General features: G+C 47.4%; 1 protein-coding gene across 2 annotated transcripts in view; it reads left to right on the top strand.

The window, feature by feature from the left end:
* Positions 1-18362, top strand: part of PRKCE (protein kinase C epsilon) — a 549400-nt gene that overhangs the window by 530092 nt on the left and 946 nt on the right. Inside the window, exon 15 of one of the 2 annotated variants that reach the window (XR_013164248.1) lies at positions 16033-16704. Coding sequence is in view for 1 of the 2 variants with exons in the window: in XM_077134147.1 (XP_076990262.1) it covers positions 16033-16179 (147 nt within the window). In the remaining variant the exon portion in view is untranslated. Of the gene's footprint in view, positions 1-16032; positions 17856-18362 lie in introns of those variants that run through there. The other variant, XM_077134147.1, reaches the window with a different exon arrangement.

Consider the following 18362-nt stretch of genomic DNA (forward strand, 5'->3'; position numbering starts at 1 on the left):
GCCTCCAGAGTGGGGAGTCTCTCCAGGTAGGTGACCCCTCAGGCCTGGTGACATGGAGGGACCTTTCAACCTCATGATCCCTTTCCATCCAGCCATCCGCGCTGCATGGCGGGACCACCAAGGGAGGCCCTTCCTGCATGCTCCTGCATGATGGGCTGTGCTGAGAGAAAACCTGGGAAGTGGCCTTGAGACCCCCGCACCCTCATCAACTTAGTGCCCTGAGGCGGAACCTGGCTGAACAGGCGGCCCCTTCTCCTGAAGCCAGCCCACATACCCCGGGCTCCTGACCACTTGGACCATGAAGCAGAGACTAGAGAACTCAGACGCCATTCTCACCCTTCCTCCAGGCAGAGCAGGAGCACAAACTCAGCTGCTTCCTGGAGCCCTGGTTAGCACACCCCTGCACTGGGCTCTGGCCCGGGGCTGGAGGGCATGGGAAATGTACAGAACCTGTGTTGGGTAGTTGGCCCAGGTGGTGGTGTGGTAGAGGGCACAGTGCACTGTCTTTGAATGAGACTTAGGCTGGGAATAAAGTTGCTATCACAGGGTAGCCATGTGATCCTGGGAATCCACTTCACCTCCCCCCTCCCACCTGGCCTTCTCCAGCTCCAATTTCCTCATCTGAAAATGGGAGTGAGAATAATTCCCTCAAAGAATTACTAACAGGGTTAGATAACAAACATAAGATGCTTTGCATACTGCAGGTTCTCAATGAGTTTTAGTTCCTTTCTCTCCATTCACCTCCACCCCCTCCAGCCTCTCTTCCTCTCACCCCAGGACTCCAAGGAGCAAGGGTTAGGGTTGCAGGAGGTGCTGTGGTGCTCAGAGGCTGGGTTTTAGAATCTGATGCAACCAGGCTCCAATTTGGGCTGCATGATCTTGGGAAAGTCCCCTTATCTCTCTGAGCCTCAGTCTGTGCCTCTGTAGGGTGGAGATAGTATCTAGCAGGCAGGGTTGTTGTAAGGTGTGAACAGAGACAACGATGGAAGTAATTAGCACAGTGCCTGGTATATAATGAGCACTCTGGATGGTGATAATGCTGATGGCAATGGAGACTGGGGGACTCAAGTGGAAGGGGCTGGACTGGACGATACTCCTGTTCCAGAGGGGTTTAAGGGGTTTAGGGGTCAGGAGCTCAGAAGCTCAGATGAGGGAGTGTGTGCCATCCTGTCAGGGAACCAGCCACTGCAGGGCAGAAGGGCTCCTAGGGAACCGTGGGAGAACAGCTAAGGTGCCTGCAGTGGGCCTGTGGGGCTTCCTTCTGGCAGAGCCACTGGCCTGAGCTGGGGGACTGACTAGGAAAGGGGAGACACTACAAGGGGGTGACTCACCCCAGATGCCAGTGTCCCCCAGACCATTTGCCCCTTGGGATGGCACCCCGTGACTCCCCTCATTATCAGTCCCCATTTGTCACTTCATGACTTCCTTGTCACCTTGACTTCTGCTGCTTCCTCAGCTGTGTTGGCTGAGGACATTGTGCAGAGCTCTGGGCCCCCACCCTGAAGTAGGGGCAGGTGCTGAGGAGGTTGCATTCCAGCAGAGGGTCCCTGCTATTTTGAAGTGATACTGCCCCAGTGGGGCATCCCAGGTGCCACAGGAGAATCCTGAGTGCAGGAATAGGCAGGGTTCAGCTCCGTTCCATTCAGCAGGTATTTATTGAGCACATTATCTGTGCTCCCTGTGAAGTCCTGGAAGGGAGGGTTAGTGTAAGCAAGAGAAGAATGCCCCACCATCACCCTAATGGTACCACCTTGAGTTTAGATGGCAAGAGAGGACCCTGTACCACAAAATACATAAGGAATGATTTGGGGTAGGGTAAAACCCAGCTCTTGACTCAGAGCACAGATGCCCATTTGGGAGAGAGGCTCGAAGCTTTGCCTCTTGAGGTTAGAGGACAGAGGGGAAGAGATGGAGTGGAGAAGAGGGGCCACCTTCCACCCTGGGTTTCACAGAAGATCCCATCCCGGCGGGGCCATGTTGCTGGGTGGGCAGTGCCCTTTGGGTGACCTGCATCCAGGTGAAAGCAGAAGGACCATCAAACCTCCCCAGAGAGGGGCTTGGCTCTCAGCACCCCGGCCAGCATCTGCTCTTTGAAGGGTGCAGGCGCCATGGGACATTTTGCAAGTTGAAAGGGTTCCCCAACGATGACCAATCCCCCCATCTTCCCTCATCCTCCAAGCCTAGGAGCTTAAAGCTTCAAGGGTGAGTCTGTCGAAGAGAAATAAAGCTCTTTCGAACCCAGTTTTCCACCTGGGAAGACTGGAACCTCTTTACACCCATTGTTTGTGCTGGAGTGTGGGGTGATAACAAAATTTGATTTGCCCTAACTTAGTACACAAACTGGGCCCCCTTATTCTAGAATTCTGAAATTTGACAAATATACGTTAGGTTTTGATGGTTCCATAATTCACATCAGTCTCAAGCTGTTCAAACTGAGAAGGCCTGGCCTGTGACCTGTAACCAGTGATGGATTACCAGAAGGATATACAGTGACCTGTATATCCTTCTGGCTACCCTTTTCCTGGACCTCTTCCACCTCAACAGAGTTTTCTTGGGATGCACAGCCTGGATGTCAATGCAGCATTTTGGGGATGTGAGCCAGATAGGTGTGAAAGAGGGCAAAGAAGGGATGGGAAGGTGAAATATGCTACGTGCCTTAATTAGGGAGCTAGGAAGGTAAACCCCACTGAGTGACTGTTATCAGCTGAGAGGACTTAGAAACTAAGCCAGACCTGAACTTGGGGCTTTAGCAAAACCCCTTCTGCAAACCCAAAGCAGCTGGTATCCCAGCCAGTGATTGACAGCAGCACAATTGTGGCCTAGTTGGGGAGTCAGTGATGTACTCAGGCTACATGTACCCAGATTCCTGGGGTGTGGGGGTCCAGAATGCAGTCACCCCAAAATACTGGGTTCTGGAATTGAGTACCCCACCCCCACCGCACCCCCCATCACAGGCAGTGAGCTAAGAAAGAAAGCACTGGAAGAGCTGGGGGCAGAATGAATCCTTATCTAGTACTATCTGTGAGACTCTGAGCAAGGCACTAAACGTCCCTCTTCTCTTCCTGTGAAATGAGGGTCTTAAGTAATCCCTTAAAGTTTCTTCCAGCCCTGGCCACTAACTGTAAACTCCATGAGGGCCAAGACCTGTATTTTTAAAGTCAACTTTATTGCAGTAAAATGTACATAGCATGGAATGCATGCATTTAAGGTATGCATTTTAATAAATGTATCTACCGTGTACCACAACCACAATGAAAATACAGAACATCTCCCCCAAAAGTTCCCACTGCCTTTAGCCCAGGCAACCCCCACCTGCTTTCTGTCTCTGGAGGTAGATTTATCTTTTCTAGAGTTTTGTATAAATGGAATCATGTTGATGTACTTTTGCTCCTGACTCCTTTCACTCAGCATAACATTTCTGAGATTTGAGATTTATCATTTTAACTTGTATTTGGGAAAATTTCAAGCATGTATGAAAGTAGAGAGGATTGTTTCATGGATCCCCATATATCCATCACCCCATGTCAGCAATTAGCAATGTGACTAATCTGTTAAGGGAGAGATTTTTATGTTTTTTTTCTAATTGCTATACCCTCAGCAATTAGGACAATTCCTGGGATATAGTAGGTATTCAGTATATATTAGTGGAATGAATGAACTCTGGAGATCTATAATGTTTTTTCAGAGAATTTTCTTCTGCCAGTTCCATTGCTCCATTCTCTTCTACCTTTTATGCCCCAAAATATATTCCAATATATAACTGGGAATTGGGGGTGATAAGATCATGCATTAGGAAACTTGCATTTGCTATTGGATGGTAAACAAAGGTAGAAGACCTCACCTTGACTTCACAGGCATGGATTAGAGTGTTTACAGTTCCCAATTCAAAGCCATCAGGCAGAGAAATAATAAATCATGAGCCAAGAGAGCTGACCTCTATCTAGAATATTTTTATAAATCAGGGGGAGAAAAGACTGGTGAGTGCAACAGGAGCGTGGCCTTTGCCAGGTCCAGATTGGAAAGTTTCTTCCTAGAGTATCAAAAATATTCCTGGAACAGCTAAACCCTAGCAGCTGTCATCAGGGACACTGCTGTGAAAAGTGAGTGATCAGTGAAAAGCCCCACAGTTAGAGTGGAGTGCAGCGGGCCTGGCTCTGGGCGCTGCTGCTAGGTTTGCAGGCTGCTCGGGCCGGTGGGTCCTGCCGCTGCAGGTCCCGCTGCCCAGGGCCAGCTGGCTGCCGGGGTCTGCTGGGGGAGCTCCCGGCCCCTGCAAGTCCCTGCCGGCAGGGTACAGTCTCCTCCTCCTCCGGCTTTCACTTCCTGGATGCCCACTCAGGGATTGCTACATCACATTCAGCCCCAGGCACCCCAGCCTAGCTTCACCCAGCTTCAAGATCTGTCTAGTATTGGGTTGTAAAGTCAATTTAGTGGGTCAGTTGCAGAAAAAAGATTAATGAAAGAATAGACTGTAGACTATAGGGGATAGGACAAGATAGGATAGGGTAGAGTAAGTTAGGGCTGGGTAGGTAGAGTAGAGTACAATGGAATAGAGCAGAATAGAATATTAGAACAGAACAGAGAATGTATGACACATAGTAAAGGTAAAGTAAAGCCTGCTAACTCTTTTCTCAGGGATGGTGGGTTGAGGCTGGTAGCACTAGCTTGTATATAAAGTACGTGTCTACTGATGGCCATAATAAAATTGTAAGAGCTGAGCCCCTCTTTCTGTGCTGAGAGGGGCACGTGGCAGAAGGTGGTTCTTGGCGGTTTATCAACACAGCAACAACACTATTGGCAGACACCACTGAACCGGGAGCTTGTTCGGGGCCCAGCCCTCAGCGCCTTGCCCAGATGACTTCATTTCCACCGCCCTGCAGTTCGTGGCGGGAGGCAGGATGGCACACGCCGGGCACAAGGGGCCTCGGGGTCAGAACAAGTTGAATTCAAGTCCTGGCTCCACATTGCTGGCCGTGCACCTTGGGCGAGCTGCTTTATGGCTGCATGCCTCTGGGTCCTTTCAATCTTCAGTTCCTGTGGCAGCAGTCTCCAAAGGTTAGGCTCCAGAGTTCCCAAAATCAGATATGTAAAGGACTTAGTGCAATGCCTGGCACCTTGACAAGTCTCAATCTATGGGCTTTAATGGTTTTGCCATGTGAGGAAACTGAGGCTGTCCCAGGCACTGTGCCGGTACTAGCAATCCAGGCAGGAGCCCGTGTGGCACTTCCAGTCTAGCGAGACGACAGTCACCAAATAAATAACTATTTAACCACAGTTTCTAGAAGCAGCAGGAAAGAATGGCACCGAGTGGTCATAGTGTTAGCTGGGACCTCACCTGATTTGGGAATGGTTCCCTGAGGAGGGGACATATCCTTTACTGCAGGACAGCTGGAGACCCCGCTCTCAGTGGTGGAATAGAGGCCTCAGGGAGGAGAAGATGCAGAGTCACGGAGCACTTAAAGACCCCTCCAGGCAGTATACATTCCAAACTGAATACTGTCAAGGGCCAGTGCATGCTGTACAAATGATAATCACTTATCGGAAACCTGGGGCCAAGAATGACTCAGCTGAGATTTATTAAATTTTGCTATTAACAGTTAAGAGCCCAGTGCTTACTCATAGGTATAGAAAGAGGCTTAGATGCACATCCCCGTGGGGAGCTTTCCCCACCCACTCCGGTCAGCAGCGCTTCAGCCTTCCCGAGGGCCCTGAGCTGCCTCTCACGCCAAAGGTAATGCCCCGTGGTCTGAGGGGTTTAAGCAAAAGCAGACATTTCAGGTCCTGAGAAGATGTCTCCTGGCCTCTTCCTCTATTTAGAATCCTCAGAGAGAATTGTTGTAGCACTGAGAAATGCAGACATTTTATAAGGGGAAACTTTAAAATCAGTGATGCTTAACGTAGCGATGGAGTCACCGCCCGCTTTGAGAATCTGACAGTCCAAACGGCCAGGCACACACTTTACCTCTACCTTATTTTGCAAGGTTTGTGGAAATCCTGACAGCCACCCCAGGGTCCTCTGGGGCAGGTATCCACAAACTGCAGCCCAGGGTCCAAGTTCAGCCAGCCTCCTGTTTTTTGCACAGCCTACGAGCTAAGAATGATTTTTACATTTTCAAATGGTTGAAAAATAGTACCGCCTAACACATGAAAATTATATGTTCATAGAGTTTTACTGGAACACAGCCACATCCATTCTACTGTGTGTGAATGCTGGGCAGTCACACCTCTGGGTACGGTCTGTGGCTGTGTGTGTACAAAGATGGCAGAGCTGAGTAGTGGCAATAGAGTCTATAGCCTGCAAAGCCTAAAACATTTACTGTTTGGCCCTTTCCAGAAAAAGTTTGCTGGCCCCTGCTCCAGGGTGGGAGCCCAGGCTAAGAATACTTGCTTTAAATTCCTTACTTTTGCTTAAGGTGATTGAGCCATAAGATTTAGAGGTAGAAGTAGCTTTGAAAGTCACCTCAAAAAGCTCCTCGTTCACTAAGAGCAGATAAGGAGCAGTCGGATGGCCCCACTTCAGTGGGAGCAGAAGATTCTGAGGGAGCTGTGTCTTTTTTGCTCCTTCCCTTCTGTGGCATCTAAACCTGCATTAACTTCCAAATGAACCATTAGGCAGTTTTGCTTTAAAAAGCACCAAAACAGGTATTACGAAGTTTGGTGACAACTCCTTCCTTATAGGGATACCACCCACCCCCCATAAAGAAGCACCCATCCCTGTAGGCTCCGGCCAACTCATAGACAGATTGTAGCCAGCCGAGTGCTTTTGCTGGCCAAGGTAGCTGCTGGGTGTAGGATAAGCAGTTGGCATTAGTTGATAACTGGAAATCGAGTTTTTTATTTTCCCTAAGTAATTCTTCAAATGGAATTAAAAATATATGTATATTATATATATATATATATTTTATAGTCTAGCAAACAATAACAAGGGGAGGGAGGGGAAATGGTTGCATTCCCTCGGACAGCTGACAAACAGGTTTCAGCTATGGTTGTGTGCTCAGATTGCCTGGTGAACTGAGGGGACGCGGTCCGTTTTTAAGATTGTATTTGTGTATACAGACGCTGCCTCAGGAGGAGTGAGGCAGCTTTTCCTCAGAAGTGGTTTAGAGAGAAGGGGATGGGCTGAATTATGGGATGGGAATTGGAGGCTGCAACGGGATTCTGGGTGTCTCCTCAGCCTGCATATCAGGAACAGCGACTGCGGGCTGCCCACCCTCTCCTCTGGACGTGGGAAAGGCCTGGAACCAAGTGGCTTTCCATTTTTAAATGCCTGGAAGCTAATCACTGAGCTAAAAGAACAAACGTGTCTTGATTTTTTGTTTCTCTCCTAAAAGATGGGAGCAACTTTACCAAATAGAGTAGAGGTCACGCACTGGAGAATTGTGCAACAAATTCAGCCAGCAAGCCCTTTTTTTTTTTTAAAAAAAGAAACTATTTGGCAACATTTAAAACTTAGGAGATTTAACATGAAAATGTAGATTGGTGCATTTCTTAGAAATTCAAAGACTTAAGAACCCTGGGCCTAGGGTCAGCTGGTAGGGTATGCAACCTCCAGTTTGCCCCAGTTCCCACAACTCCCTGATGCCTTCCACACTGCCCTTCACTTTTTGAACTTGCCTGCCTGGCCAGCGGGTATTGAAGTATGCGTGTGCGTGCACACACACACACACACACACACCACCCATTCCCGAGAAAAGGAGATATAAGGTCACAGCCGGCAGTGCTAAAACAAAAATCCGCCTTTTATCTTTCTTCCTTTTTGTTTTTCCTCTCTTGCCTTATTCTAAAAAGTTTAAAGATGACCACCATGATATGTGAAGTACATAATATAAATTTCATTTCAGTGTGACTAAAGAAAGAAAAATAAGGGTAGGGAGGCAAAAGAAGAAAAGTCAGGAACAAACCCATTGCATTTCTTTGGGGTGGGCCACACATTTGGATCTTAGCTTTTGAGCACAGATCAGTTAGTTCAAGATTTAGAGAGCGTGGGAGAAGATAAAAGCACACCAGTTGTCCAGATGAAGCAATGATTATTCTCTGAGCTAAGAGCAAACAGAAATTTCTCCCAAAGGATCATCCCCAAAACAATGTTTGTTCTAACCATACAATTATGATATATATTGTTGAAGAAGCAATACTAATCATTTTAAATACTTTATGCTAGGTACTGTTCTCACCTCTTCATTGTATTATCTCATTTAACCCTTATGACAACTATATGGGGAAGATTCCTAATAACCCCATTTTATGGATGAGGAAGCCGAGGCATGGCGAGACCACATAATTTGCCCAAGGCATCCAGGTTGGCTATGTGGCAGAACCCGCATGGCCTCCAGGTGTCTGGGAACAGAGCACATGTGCTGAACCACACGCCTTGCCACCTGTCTGAACTCAGGGGAGCCATAGAAATTGGGAGATTTCCAGAACTTCAGCCGAGGCCTATTCCAGGACAGCCTCAGAACCCTAATTAGGCTTTTATCCCACGAAAGACCCTTTGAAACCGATAAGAAAAAGAAGGAAGAAAGAGATCCACCATTCCTTTCCCCAGAGGGCCTCAACAGGCTGCACATCAGAATTATTCTGGAGCTTTTAAAAAAATACATAGACCTGGGCTCCACCCTGGAGACGCCAATTTAGTAAGCCTGGGGTGAAGCCCTGGCATCTGGAGGGCTGTTTTCATGTGTACTGTTTTTGATGCATGGTCAGGGTTGAGAATCACTGGGTTAAACAAAGATGAGGCTGTTATTTTGCCTAACTTTTTCCCAAAGAAAAAGATCTTTGAAGTACAAAGATTGAGGCAAAAAACCACTGAGAGGGAAGTGAAACCAAAGAGTGGCAAATTAGTGACTTACATTTAATAAAGCTCATCTGGGAAGCTATAAAACTCCCAAAGCCCAGGCCAGATGCCAGCACAATCAAATCAGAAGCTCTGGGGTGGGACCAGAGCTTATTTAAAGCTTCCGGAGTGATTCTAGTGCACGGCAGGGCTTCAGACCAGGGCCCTAGGCCCAGATGACTTATCCCAGATGGATGAAAGAATCGGGGATGCCTTCTTGAGATTATTTGGTAATTGGATATCATGAAACACAGCAGTGATAACAAGTGGCAGGAGACAGACAAATAGTCTCTCATTATTCAAAAATAGGGGTAACGTGGTGGGATCATTTAAGGCAGATATTAGTAAAGGAAGTTACTAGAAGTTTTTCTAAGATGGTAGTTTGTGGACACTTATGCGAGAAAGTGGGAATCACTTGGAGCCAATTAGCTGCATTTCTAAACCAATAGACCAGAGAAATGGTACAGGCATTGTGTACCTTTATTCCAGCAGAACAACTGAAAGAATCTTTGATATCTTCCTTATGAACAAGATTTAAAAAGTGTCTATGGCTAGTTGATCTACAATTGATTTAATCACTGGCGAGATTCCGTGTGAGCTTGGTGAGAGGGCTGTTTGTAAAAGTAAGGTCAGAGGGCTCTGGACCTGACCAGCCCTGAGCAATATATGTCTTAATATAGAAGCTGAAGGCATACAAACCAGATTGTAGGATGGCAAAAAGCTGAAGGATGTAGCAAATATGACGGATGACAGAATTAAATTATTTGCATAATATTTTAGAATTTACATGGACTTTACCTATATTCAGCAGGCTAGGTGTATTTTATTATCTCCACTCTCTAGGAGTTTCAAAGATTCAGAGAAGGTAAGTTATAGGATCAGTACTTGTGATGATCAGAACAGACCAAAGTAACCAAGAAGTCAAGGCTAAATGTAAAGCATTACACTTAGGCTCAAAAAAACCAACCTCAGAAAAAGAAGATGAGGGTTAAATTGGACTGATAAACTAAGTTACCAACAATTTATCAAAGCTATTTAAGAAATGATAAAACATTGATGCTATCTTTAGAGAACATTGGTTGTTTAATATGAATTCAAGTAATGGTAACACCACAGCATTTGGCATTGCTTTAGACATAAGGACTGGACTCCGGAGGTCAGCTCTGGCCACCCCCTTCTAAGAAGGAAATGGCCGAAAGAAACATTAGGAACCACAAGGACTCGTGGCAAGAAGGGTGCTTTGAAAGCTTCCATACCAATCCCAGCACCAGATGAACTTGGTATATTTCACTCTCTTTTCTAAAAAGAAAATCCCAAAGCATAACCAGTTCTTTATTAACAAAATATAAAAGGGGGAGAGAAGATGGAGTATTGTATTTAAAGAAATGTTTCTGTAAGTGAGAGTTCACTAAAATTCTGTTCCATCCTTCTTTTTCTTGCGAGGCAACGCTCTATCCATTATGCATCCTTTATTTTATTTAACTTCATGCATAACTGGAATGTGTATAAACATACAACATAAACCCTGTTAATTAGAATTGTGAGTGTAAAGGATGCATGTATGTATGTATTTTTGTATGTATGTGTATATGTATTTATGTATGCATGTATGTTAAGATCCAGTTAGTTGATGTTGAATAAGGGTTATAATTATTTAAGAGCTTGTTTTTTCTTTTATAATGTTATTTAAAGGAGAATAGTAGGGTGCACGGGTGGTTCAGTGGTAAAATGTTCACTTTCCATGTGGGAGACCAGAGTTCGATTCCCAGACCATGCACCGCACCCCACCTCACCTCACCCCCCCCCCCCCAAAAAAGAGAGAGAATAGTGAAGTTTACAAATGAATACTGGCATTTAAAAACCAGGAGAAATTTGGGGATTGACTTTCTTATTAACTGAAATGATATGGAGCGGGGGAATATGAAGGGCCTGCTGTGTACCCTGCTTTGCAGGAGGTACCTTGAGGGGTATGTGTGGAGAAGGTGACATATCACAGATTAGAAGGGGCAATGGATGAGTCAGACTGTGCATGGGAACTGGGCGGAGGGCGAAGTGGGGTGAGGGGCTGTTGCATGAGAGGAGCTGGAGCCTGACACTGGGGCCTGGGGGATGGCTGGCCTTTGGTGGCGTGAGGAGCAGGCTATCTCCAGTCAGGTGACCCCTGGTCTGGGGTCCCTCTGCTACCTCTGCTCTTACTGCACATCGGGAAGAGGACAGGGGCCAGCAAGGCGGCCACGTGAAAGCCAGCCTGCCCCCCAGTCTGTAAGATCGGGGGTTCTCTCCATCCTTTAGAACAAACTCATCTGATGATCTAGTAATCAGAAGGAGATGGCAGCAAATTGCCGGCTCCTCTGAGGACTCATTGTTTATGACTTCAGTACGACTGAGGGCTCTGAGACAATCGTGCCGGCCAGCGTGGAAGCAAGCACTCAGGCCGCCTGCCCATCTCCACCCTGGGTCTGAGGGGTGGAGCCGCAGGGGGATTTTTCAGGCAGGCCCAGTGGCTTTGCTTCACAGAAGCAGTTTCTCAGAGGGATCTGTTATTCTGTTTTCATAAGTTCTACACCCATCCCACTTGCAGACATGAGAAATGCGCCCTCCCCCATTGTCAGCCCCAGACATCTCAAATTCAAGGCCTTGTTTCAAAACATTTGGAAGGCTGTTTTCCCTGCCACCAGCCACAGGGGTAAGGGACATACCCGCCAAGTCCCTAAGCTTCCCTTAGCCCATCTGTTTCTATCTCGTACCAGCAATCAAGGAACCCCAAGTTTACCATTGCGGGGTGAGGCCAACCCATTAATTAGGCCTAAGCTTGGCAACTCCCAGGCCCTGCAGGGCTCAGGGATGGCTGGGACTGCCTCTGCCGCCCTCTTTGTGGTTCATACCTCAGCCTTATCTCCCCTCTGCCTCTACTTCCCACTTTTCTGTTGGAAGAGCTGCCCTGACTCTGAGCCCAGATCACTTCCCTGGCTCCAGGTGAAGTAACAGCAAAATGAGGACTGTGATAGCAGGAAGGGGAGACGATTGGCACCCCTTAGAGACTTCACTCAAGTCAGTCCTGAAGGGACAAGGGATGTTCCTGAAGGAAGGGACGTCTGCACTGAGATGGGTAAGGTAAGCAGAAGTCAGCCAGTGACAGGGCATGGGGCAGAAGGCAAGGAGGGGAGGGAGCGCTCCAGGCACAAGGACTAGCAGAAGCTCTGAGGCACGGGGAAGCCAGAGAGTCTGGAGAACGTCCTGGTTCAGCAGAGCCAGGGGAAGTGAAGCTGGAGAAGTGGGCAGGAATGAGATACTGAGGCACCTTACAAGTAGGTGAGGCCAAGAACTGGGACTTTATCCCTAGGACAGTGGGGCTCCACTGAAGAATCTCAAGCACTGGAAAAAATACTCGAGTGTTCAGGCAGGCCCCAGCTCTGCATGGAGGCATGGGAGAAATGTAAGACTCCATCCCGACCTTAAGAACCTCAGTGCCTCAATAGGTAAATGACTGAAAAGTGAGTTAGCCACCCGGTCTGGCTGTACATGATGCTAAGATTCAGAGGCAGGATGGAAACTCACATTTATTGGGTGCCCACCACGGCTCAGGATCTGCACAGAGGCCCCTGATATCTGGCATCTCATTTAGTCTTCAGGGCAACCTCAGCCTTTACCTGGTGTCACCCCCATTTTGCAGATAAGAAGACTGAAGCTCAAAGGGGTTAGCTTCAGACTGTCCTATAAACAGGAAGGGACAGTACCAGGATAAGAGTTCAGGCAGTGCTCTTTCTCCTTCCATGGAGCCTCAGCTAAACGTGGGCAAAGGGTGTGGGAAAGGCTTCATGGAGAAGATAAGGTCTGAAGGGTTAGAGTGTCACTCCATGTGTCTCGGCGTAACCTCTCAGACTGTGCAACATGGATTACAGGTCTGGCACTTGTGCGTTAGGGGATGGGCTTATGGCATTGCATAAACCTTGGAAGTTTGCCAGTCAGGACCTTGGAGGCAAGTCTTGTGCCTGCTCTGCTAGGGAGGCAGCAACTTTACAAAGAATGAAATCAGCAAGTGAAGCATGTAATCCCCAGGTCTCTCCATATTTAAGGATACTATGCTGTTTAAATGCCATTCATGGAGAATGGGGTCTCCTGGAGATAGTTGCTTTAAAGGATTTTCTAATCTCTTAATTCTGCAGTCAGGAATTGTGCACAGTAGGGATACTGATTATTTGAATTGGAAGTGGGTCACTGACACACTTAAAATGTCTTCAAGAAAAACAGTCGGGGCCAGTTTGCTTAAGGGGGTGAGTGAGCCAAGTATTTTTTAATGTAAAGGTTATGAAGAATGGCATACTTGCATTCTGGGGCCCCTGACAGACCTGAGCTGAACCAGTTGGTTTTCCAAGCCGGCCCTCCTGGGAGCCAGTGGTCCCCTGGAGGTAACAGCGCTCATCTTGCTGACAGAGCCTGGTTCTCTGACATTCAGAGGGTTGTGAAATTCAGATATTCTGTGGACTCTAGCTCCACAGTTGACCTCAGGAAATAAAACCAGTTTCCATGACTAACTGACATTAATGACTGATAGGTAAAGGACAAATGATTAGGTAACAGGGAGAACCAAGGCCAGAGAATGCAGAGATTTTCCCAGGTTCCTTATACACAGTCTTCCTTATTAGTGGCCAAGAAAGACCTTGAGCATATAGGAGAACTGAGCATGGCTAGCCCTGATGAAGTTACAAACTGAGTTTTCCTCCTGCCCTAGTCCTTGCCTTCTTCACTTCCCACTCCTACTACCTCCGGGTCTGATGCCCCTTGGGAGCCTTTTGGGATAATACCCAGTGCTTCCCCAGTCATTGTCTTCCCCACCAGCACCCTCACTCCTCCCCCTGGATGAGCTGTCACCCAGTTGCCCTGGGTTGGCCCTCCTGGCAGAGATGACTAAACTATTCTGGGTTCTCCCATTCTAGGGGAGCTACATGGCACACCCTTTCACTGCAGGTCCTGTTCTCCATTCCTTGGGTTTTCTGTATCTTCCTTCTGCTTCCCCTCCATGGTCCCTGAACAATGCAGCTCAATCCTATAGAGAAGACAGCAAGCTGGAATGATAGTTGCCGGAAAATTGGAAAGATTAGCCCATCCTTTCCCCACACTGTCCATGTGGTTCTGCTCAGAATCTGGAGCAAGGGGAAAACAGACTCAGCTGCCATGCTCATGGGTTCAGATCGGCTCACTGTCCCCCCACCCACTGCCCTCTTCCCAACGTGGATGCCTGCTGTGCCTCTTCGGTGGTTTTACTAAGTGTCTCCTGGTTGAACCTGACTCTATATCTTCCCGTCTCTCCAATGCCCAGATTCTCAGACATTGCATGCCATAGGAGGCCTCGTGATGAGATCCAGACTTGAGCTATGAGTTTGCTGCTAACTTAACTCTCAGCAGGTCACCAAACCTCTTTGGAGCACCTCATCTTTAAATCAGGATAATATACCTGCTGTTCCAAGGATCCAGTGAGTGAATGTGGAGGTGCTTCATAAACTGGGAAGCAGCAGTTCCCAAAATATGTTCTGCAAAACTCTGGTCTCCAGAGAGATGTTTATAAGCTATTCAAGAAAAAAAAAAGTATTTAAGTCAAGCTCAGGAGAGGCTGGCCTAAATAAAGTGAACCACGTTTCTTTTCCTTTAGGACTTAATTTGCCAGTGTATATAGCAAGTCTCTAAGACTAGGGTACAAAACACAGCTTTTGCCTTGGAGCCACTTTTTTTTTCATGGTCTCCTTATGAACATCCTTTAGATTACTGGTTCCATAGAACAGTGTATATTATTGTTCCTCCTACAAATAATAGTGCTTATCTTTCCATAAGACTTATTCCATCTACCAGGTCATTAAGCCTGGATGATGCCAAACATCCAGTGTGTGAGAAAGTATTGCCTGAGCGCTTTCTGTCTTCTCGGCATCGTGCTCTGTACGTGGGGAGAAAGTATCTGGTATTGCTCCACCCTGACCTCCCACCATCCCCACCCTGGACTTGGCCCCAGGCAGCCTGACATCTTCATCGTCCTGTGTACACACCTTTTATGTCCCTGCCTCCTTCCTGTCTTTGTTCCCGTCCTTCTTCCCAGCAAGGTGCCTTCCTCCCCTGTCTGCCAGCATAGCTGTGACCCATTCTTCAAGTCTTCGCCCAAGCCCTGACTTCGCCGTGGAAAGATTCCCAACTCAGGCGCTGTGTTCTAGATGGGAATCCAGCCGTCCAACTGGGCGGGAAGGCCCTGAAGGCAGAGAGTGTTATCTATACTTCCTGATTTTCTCTAAAAATCCAGGATTTGTTTGTGGATGTATTTATTGCTGCTGTCCGCCCCCAGTGTCACGTAACCACAAGCCAGGCAGCTGTCCTTCAGGTTGGACTGTCGGAACAACTGGCTATGGGTGGGTGCTTCTAAACTGGGTGGCCAGTAGTGGGTCTGCTCGTGTATTCATCTTTCAGCAGACACTTACCGCAGGTGAACTGCTGGGAACCCAAGTAAGACAAAGTCCCTGCCTTTTTTGTCTACACAAAACCTGAGCACATGGTGACAAGCCAGAGGGCTGCGTGTAATAATAGACGTAATGCAGGAGCACAAAATAGGGTTCATGGCGAGAGAAGAAGGGGATCAAGGCCAGCTTCTCCGAAGAGGTTCCAGCCCCCTCCCCATCCTCTTACTTACAGAGAAGATGGCATATGGGGCAGAACGGCTAGTTTATAAGGGGCTATATATAAGGAATAAAGACCACTGGGGCCTTCACAGCAGGGAGATTCAAGTGTGTTGCTTGGGTCACAGGGAGGGGTGCCTCAGGGGTGCCTCAGGGGTGCTGGAGGGTCACAGCAGATGCTGGAAGGGGAAGTGTGAGTTGGGGGCTGGGGATCCCACCCTCCTCAGACACACACACACCCGCACACTCACACACACACACACAACCACCACTACATACGATCTGTGGGAACCCCACTTCCCTGCTTTTCCATCACACCCTGTCACCCCTCTTCCTTCTCACTTGACTCATTCTTGTCCTTTCCGTCTGTCACCTCCTGGTCCCGGGGCCATCCATCGTTCCCTCATCGGAGCGCCCCGCGTCTGCTGTCAGTAGCTAGAGGCCCGCTTTGGCGAGAGGCTGGTCGGGGCGATGCCCACCCTCCCCTGGGGGCACCCGGGCGGGGAGAGGCGGCCTCCAGTCAGTGCTTCTCTTTTCTCCCCGCAGAAAACCAAAAGAGACGTCAATAACTTTGACCAAGACTTCACCCGGGAAGAGCCCGTCCTCACGCTTGTGGATGAAGCCATCGTGAAGCAGATCAACCAGGAGGAATTCAAAGGTTTCTCCTACTTTGGTGAAGACTTGATGCTGTGAGAGGCCACTCCTGGCGGCTGGTGTTCTGTAATGCTGCAAGAAGGGGCACCGCGAAGATTCCTGTTTTCCAGACGCTCAGAAAGTCAGGAATTCCTTCTCCGTGGAGCCCCAGCCCCATGTCTGCTCTCTATTTATTGCATTCCCTGTACCCCGGCCAGCCCCTCCTTCCTTCACCTGGTGACCAGCAGGCACTCTTAGTTCCTACCTCACCAGGAATACAGAAGCACCTTGGGTGGGAAATTAGCCCTCCACACTGCCATGTTTGTGCTGTTGGCAGGCCAGGTTTCACTCCACGGGGCACCTGGCAGCAAAGCAACTTCAGTTCTTTTTACTGCAAATATAAAAAAAAGCAAACGAGAGGACTCTGGCTCGGCTATTGGACACAGAAACCTGGCAAGTGTCCCGTCCCATCCCACTTGCACACCCCCGGCTCCCGGCCCTCTGCCCTCTGTGCCGGAGAGGGTGGGGCTGGGTGTCCTCAGGACGAGCCCCGTGGAGAAGGAAAGGAGCCTGGGAGACGCGCAGGTCGGTGGCTGTTTTGGTTTGCTCGGGAATGGCCAATTCTTGCTTGCTTTGGTCTTAGCTTTTGGGCATGCCAGAGTCACGTCAGCATGTATGTTGTAGAAAGAAATCACTTTTCGTGGAAAAAGAAATTTGATTTTGAACTTTGTTAATGTTTGAAAAATATATTATGAAATTCATTTTCTAATTGGCCAAAACAGACAAATTCCAATATTCATCAGGTAGATGCAAAGGGCTAATGTACAGTGAGAAACTAATTGTTCAAGGTTTATGTGATATGTGCTTTGGCAACACGCGGGGGCTCTGTGAATCCAGAGACAAGGAAAACCAGTAGTTCTTCTCAATTATTGAAGTTCTACCTGCAAACAGGCCTCCATAGAACACTGGGGTTCTAGCAAAACTTGGCTCCCAATTCTCTTTCCAGTTTCGTCCTAAATCCCCAGCATAAACTCTATTTATTTTCTGCAGCAGTGTGTTATTGTTTGTGCACTTCTGCAAAATGGTAGTACTACTGTGCTGTGGTTATTTTTTTTTAAAAAAAACTAAACATGTAAAGTAAAATATGAAATATCTGCTTTTGGAACAAGCAGAATAAGGCTAAACATGGGCTATGCGGATGGTGTCGAGAGACTGAAGAGTGACTCTTTGAAAACTGACAGTGTGGCAAGCTATCCTCAGAGTTGGTTTGTGTGCGCTATGGAATGGTAACTCATGTGGACACTCGTGGATAGGACGTTACCTCCTGTAGATATTCTAACAGTGTTATGCGTGCTTTGATTTCCAAGGGTTCTCCGTGGCTTTGTGAATATGTTTCCCAGAGGTCATTTGATTGTCTATTTTACAGAACTGAATTAGCAGGGAATGGAATCCATTCCGACTGTTGCACGTGGATCTCCAGCTGCTCCTAAATATATATACTTGTGAGTGGCAAAGTGGCACTAATGAAGCTTTTTGCCTTTTGTACATTTGAGATTTTTGTATATAGTGTTTGCTGCAAGGCCTGTGGAATTAATTCATTGAATATTGAGGTATCAACTGCTGCATGTTCAGGCATATTATAAAACTTTAGTCTATGAAAGAATAATTATAATAATGTCCAGGTGCAATACTCTATGTGTATTGGTTCAAGTTACCGAGAGATAAGATATTTCTCTTTTTTTTGGGGGGGGGGGGGGTGGGGGAGGGAAAGGGGACCCTTCATATTGTTTATTTCATTTTGGTTTATTTTAAAAGATTTAGACATCTATTAAGCTATGTTAAATCCCACGTTTGGTTCTCCTATGCTCTATTATGCCCGGATAGAGATGGGGAAGAGAAAAGAATGTTGTCGGCGATGGTTCCGAAGCTTGGACAGCACGTATCTTGAGCCCATAGAGTTTGTGTCCATTTTTGCATCTGGCTGGTCAGAGCCGTTGTCATTAGTGATGACATTCAGTTCTCTTCTGTTTTTATTTTTAAAAAACTCAGGTGTAATTATTATCTATTCTTATGATAATTTCAAGTATGAAATACGATGGCTCTATCAATTCGTGTGTTTGGCATACCAGTGAAGTGATGACGGACATTAGATTAATTTAATTTATCTTTGGTAACTTGATGTCCTGGGGAGAGACCATGTTCTGGAGTTGAGTACAAGCACAGAAACATCTTCACGGTGGTAT

The sequence above is a fragment of the Tamandua tetradactyla genome, chromosome 17 (genome assembly GCF_023851605.1).
Source record: "Tamandua tetradactyla isolate mTamTet1 chromosome 17, mTamTet1.pri, whole genome shotgun sequence".
Classification (NCBI taxonomy): Eukaryota; Metazoa; Chordata; class Mammalia; order Pilosa; family Myrmecophagidae; genus Tamandua; species Tamandua tetradactyla.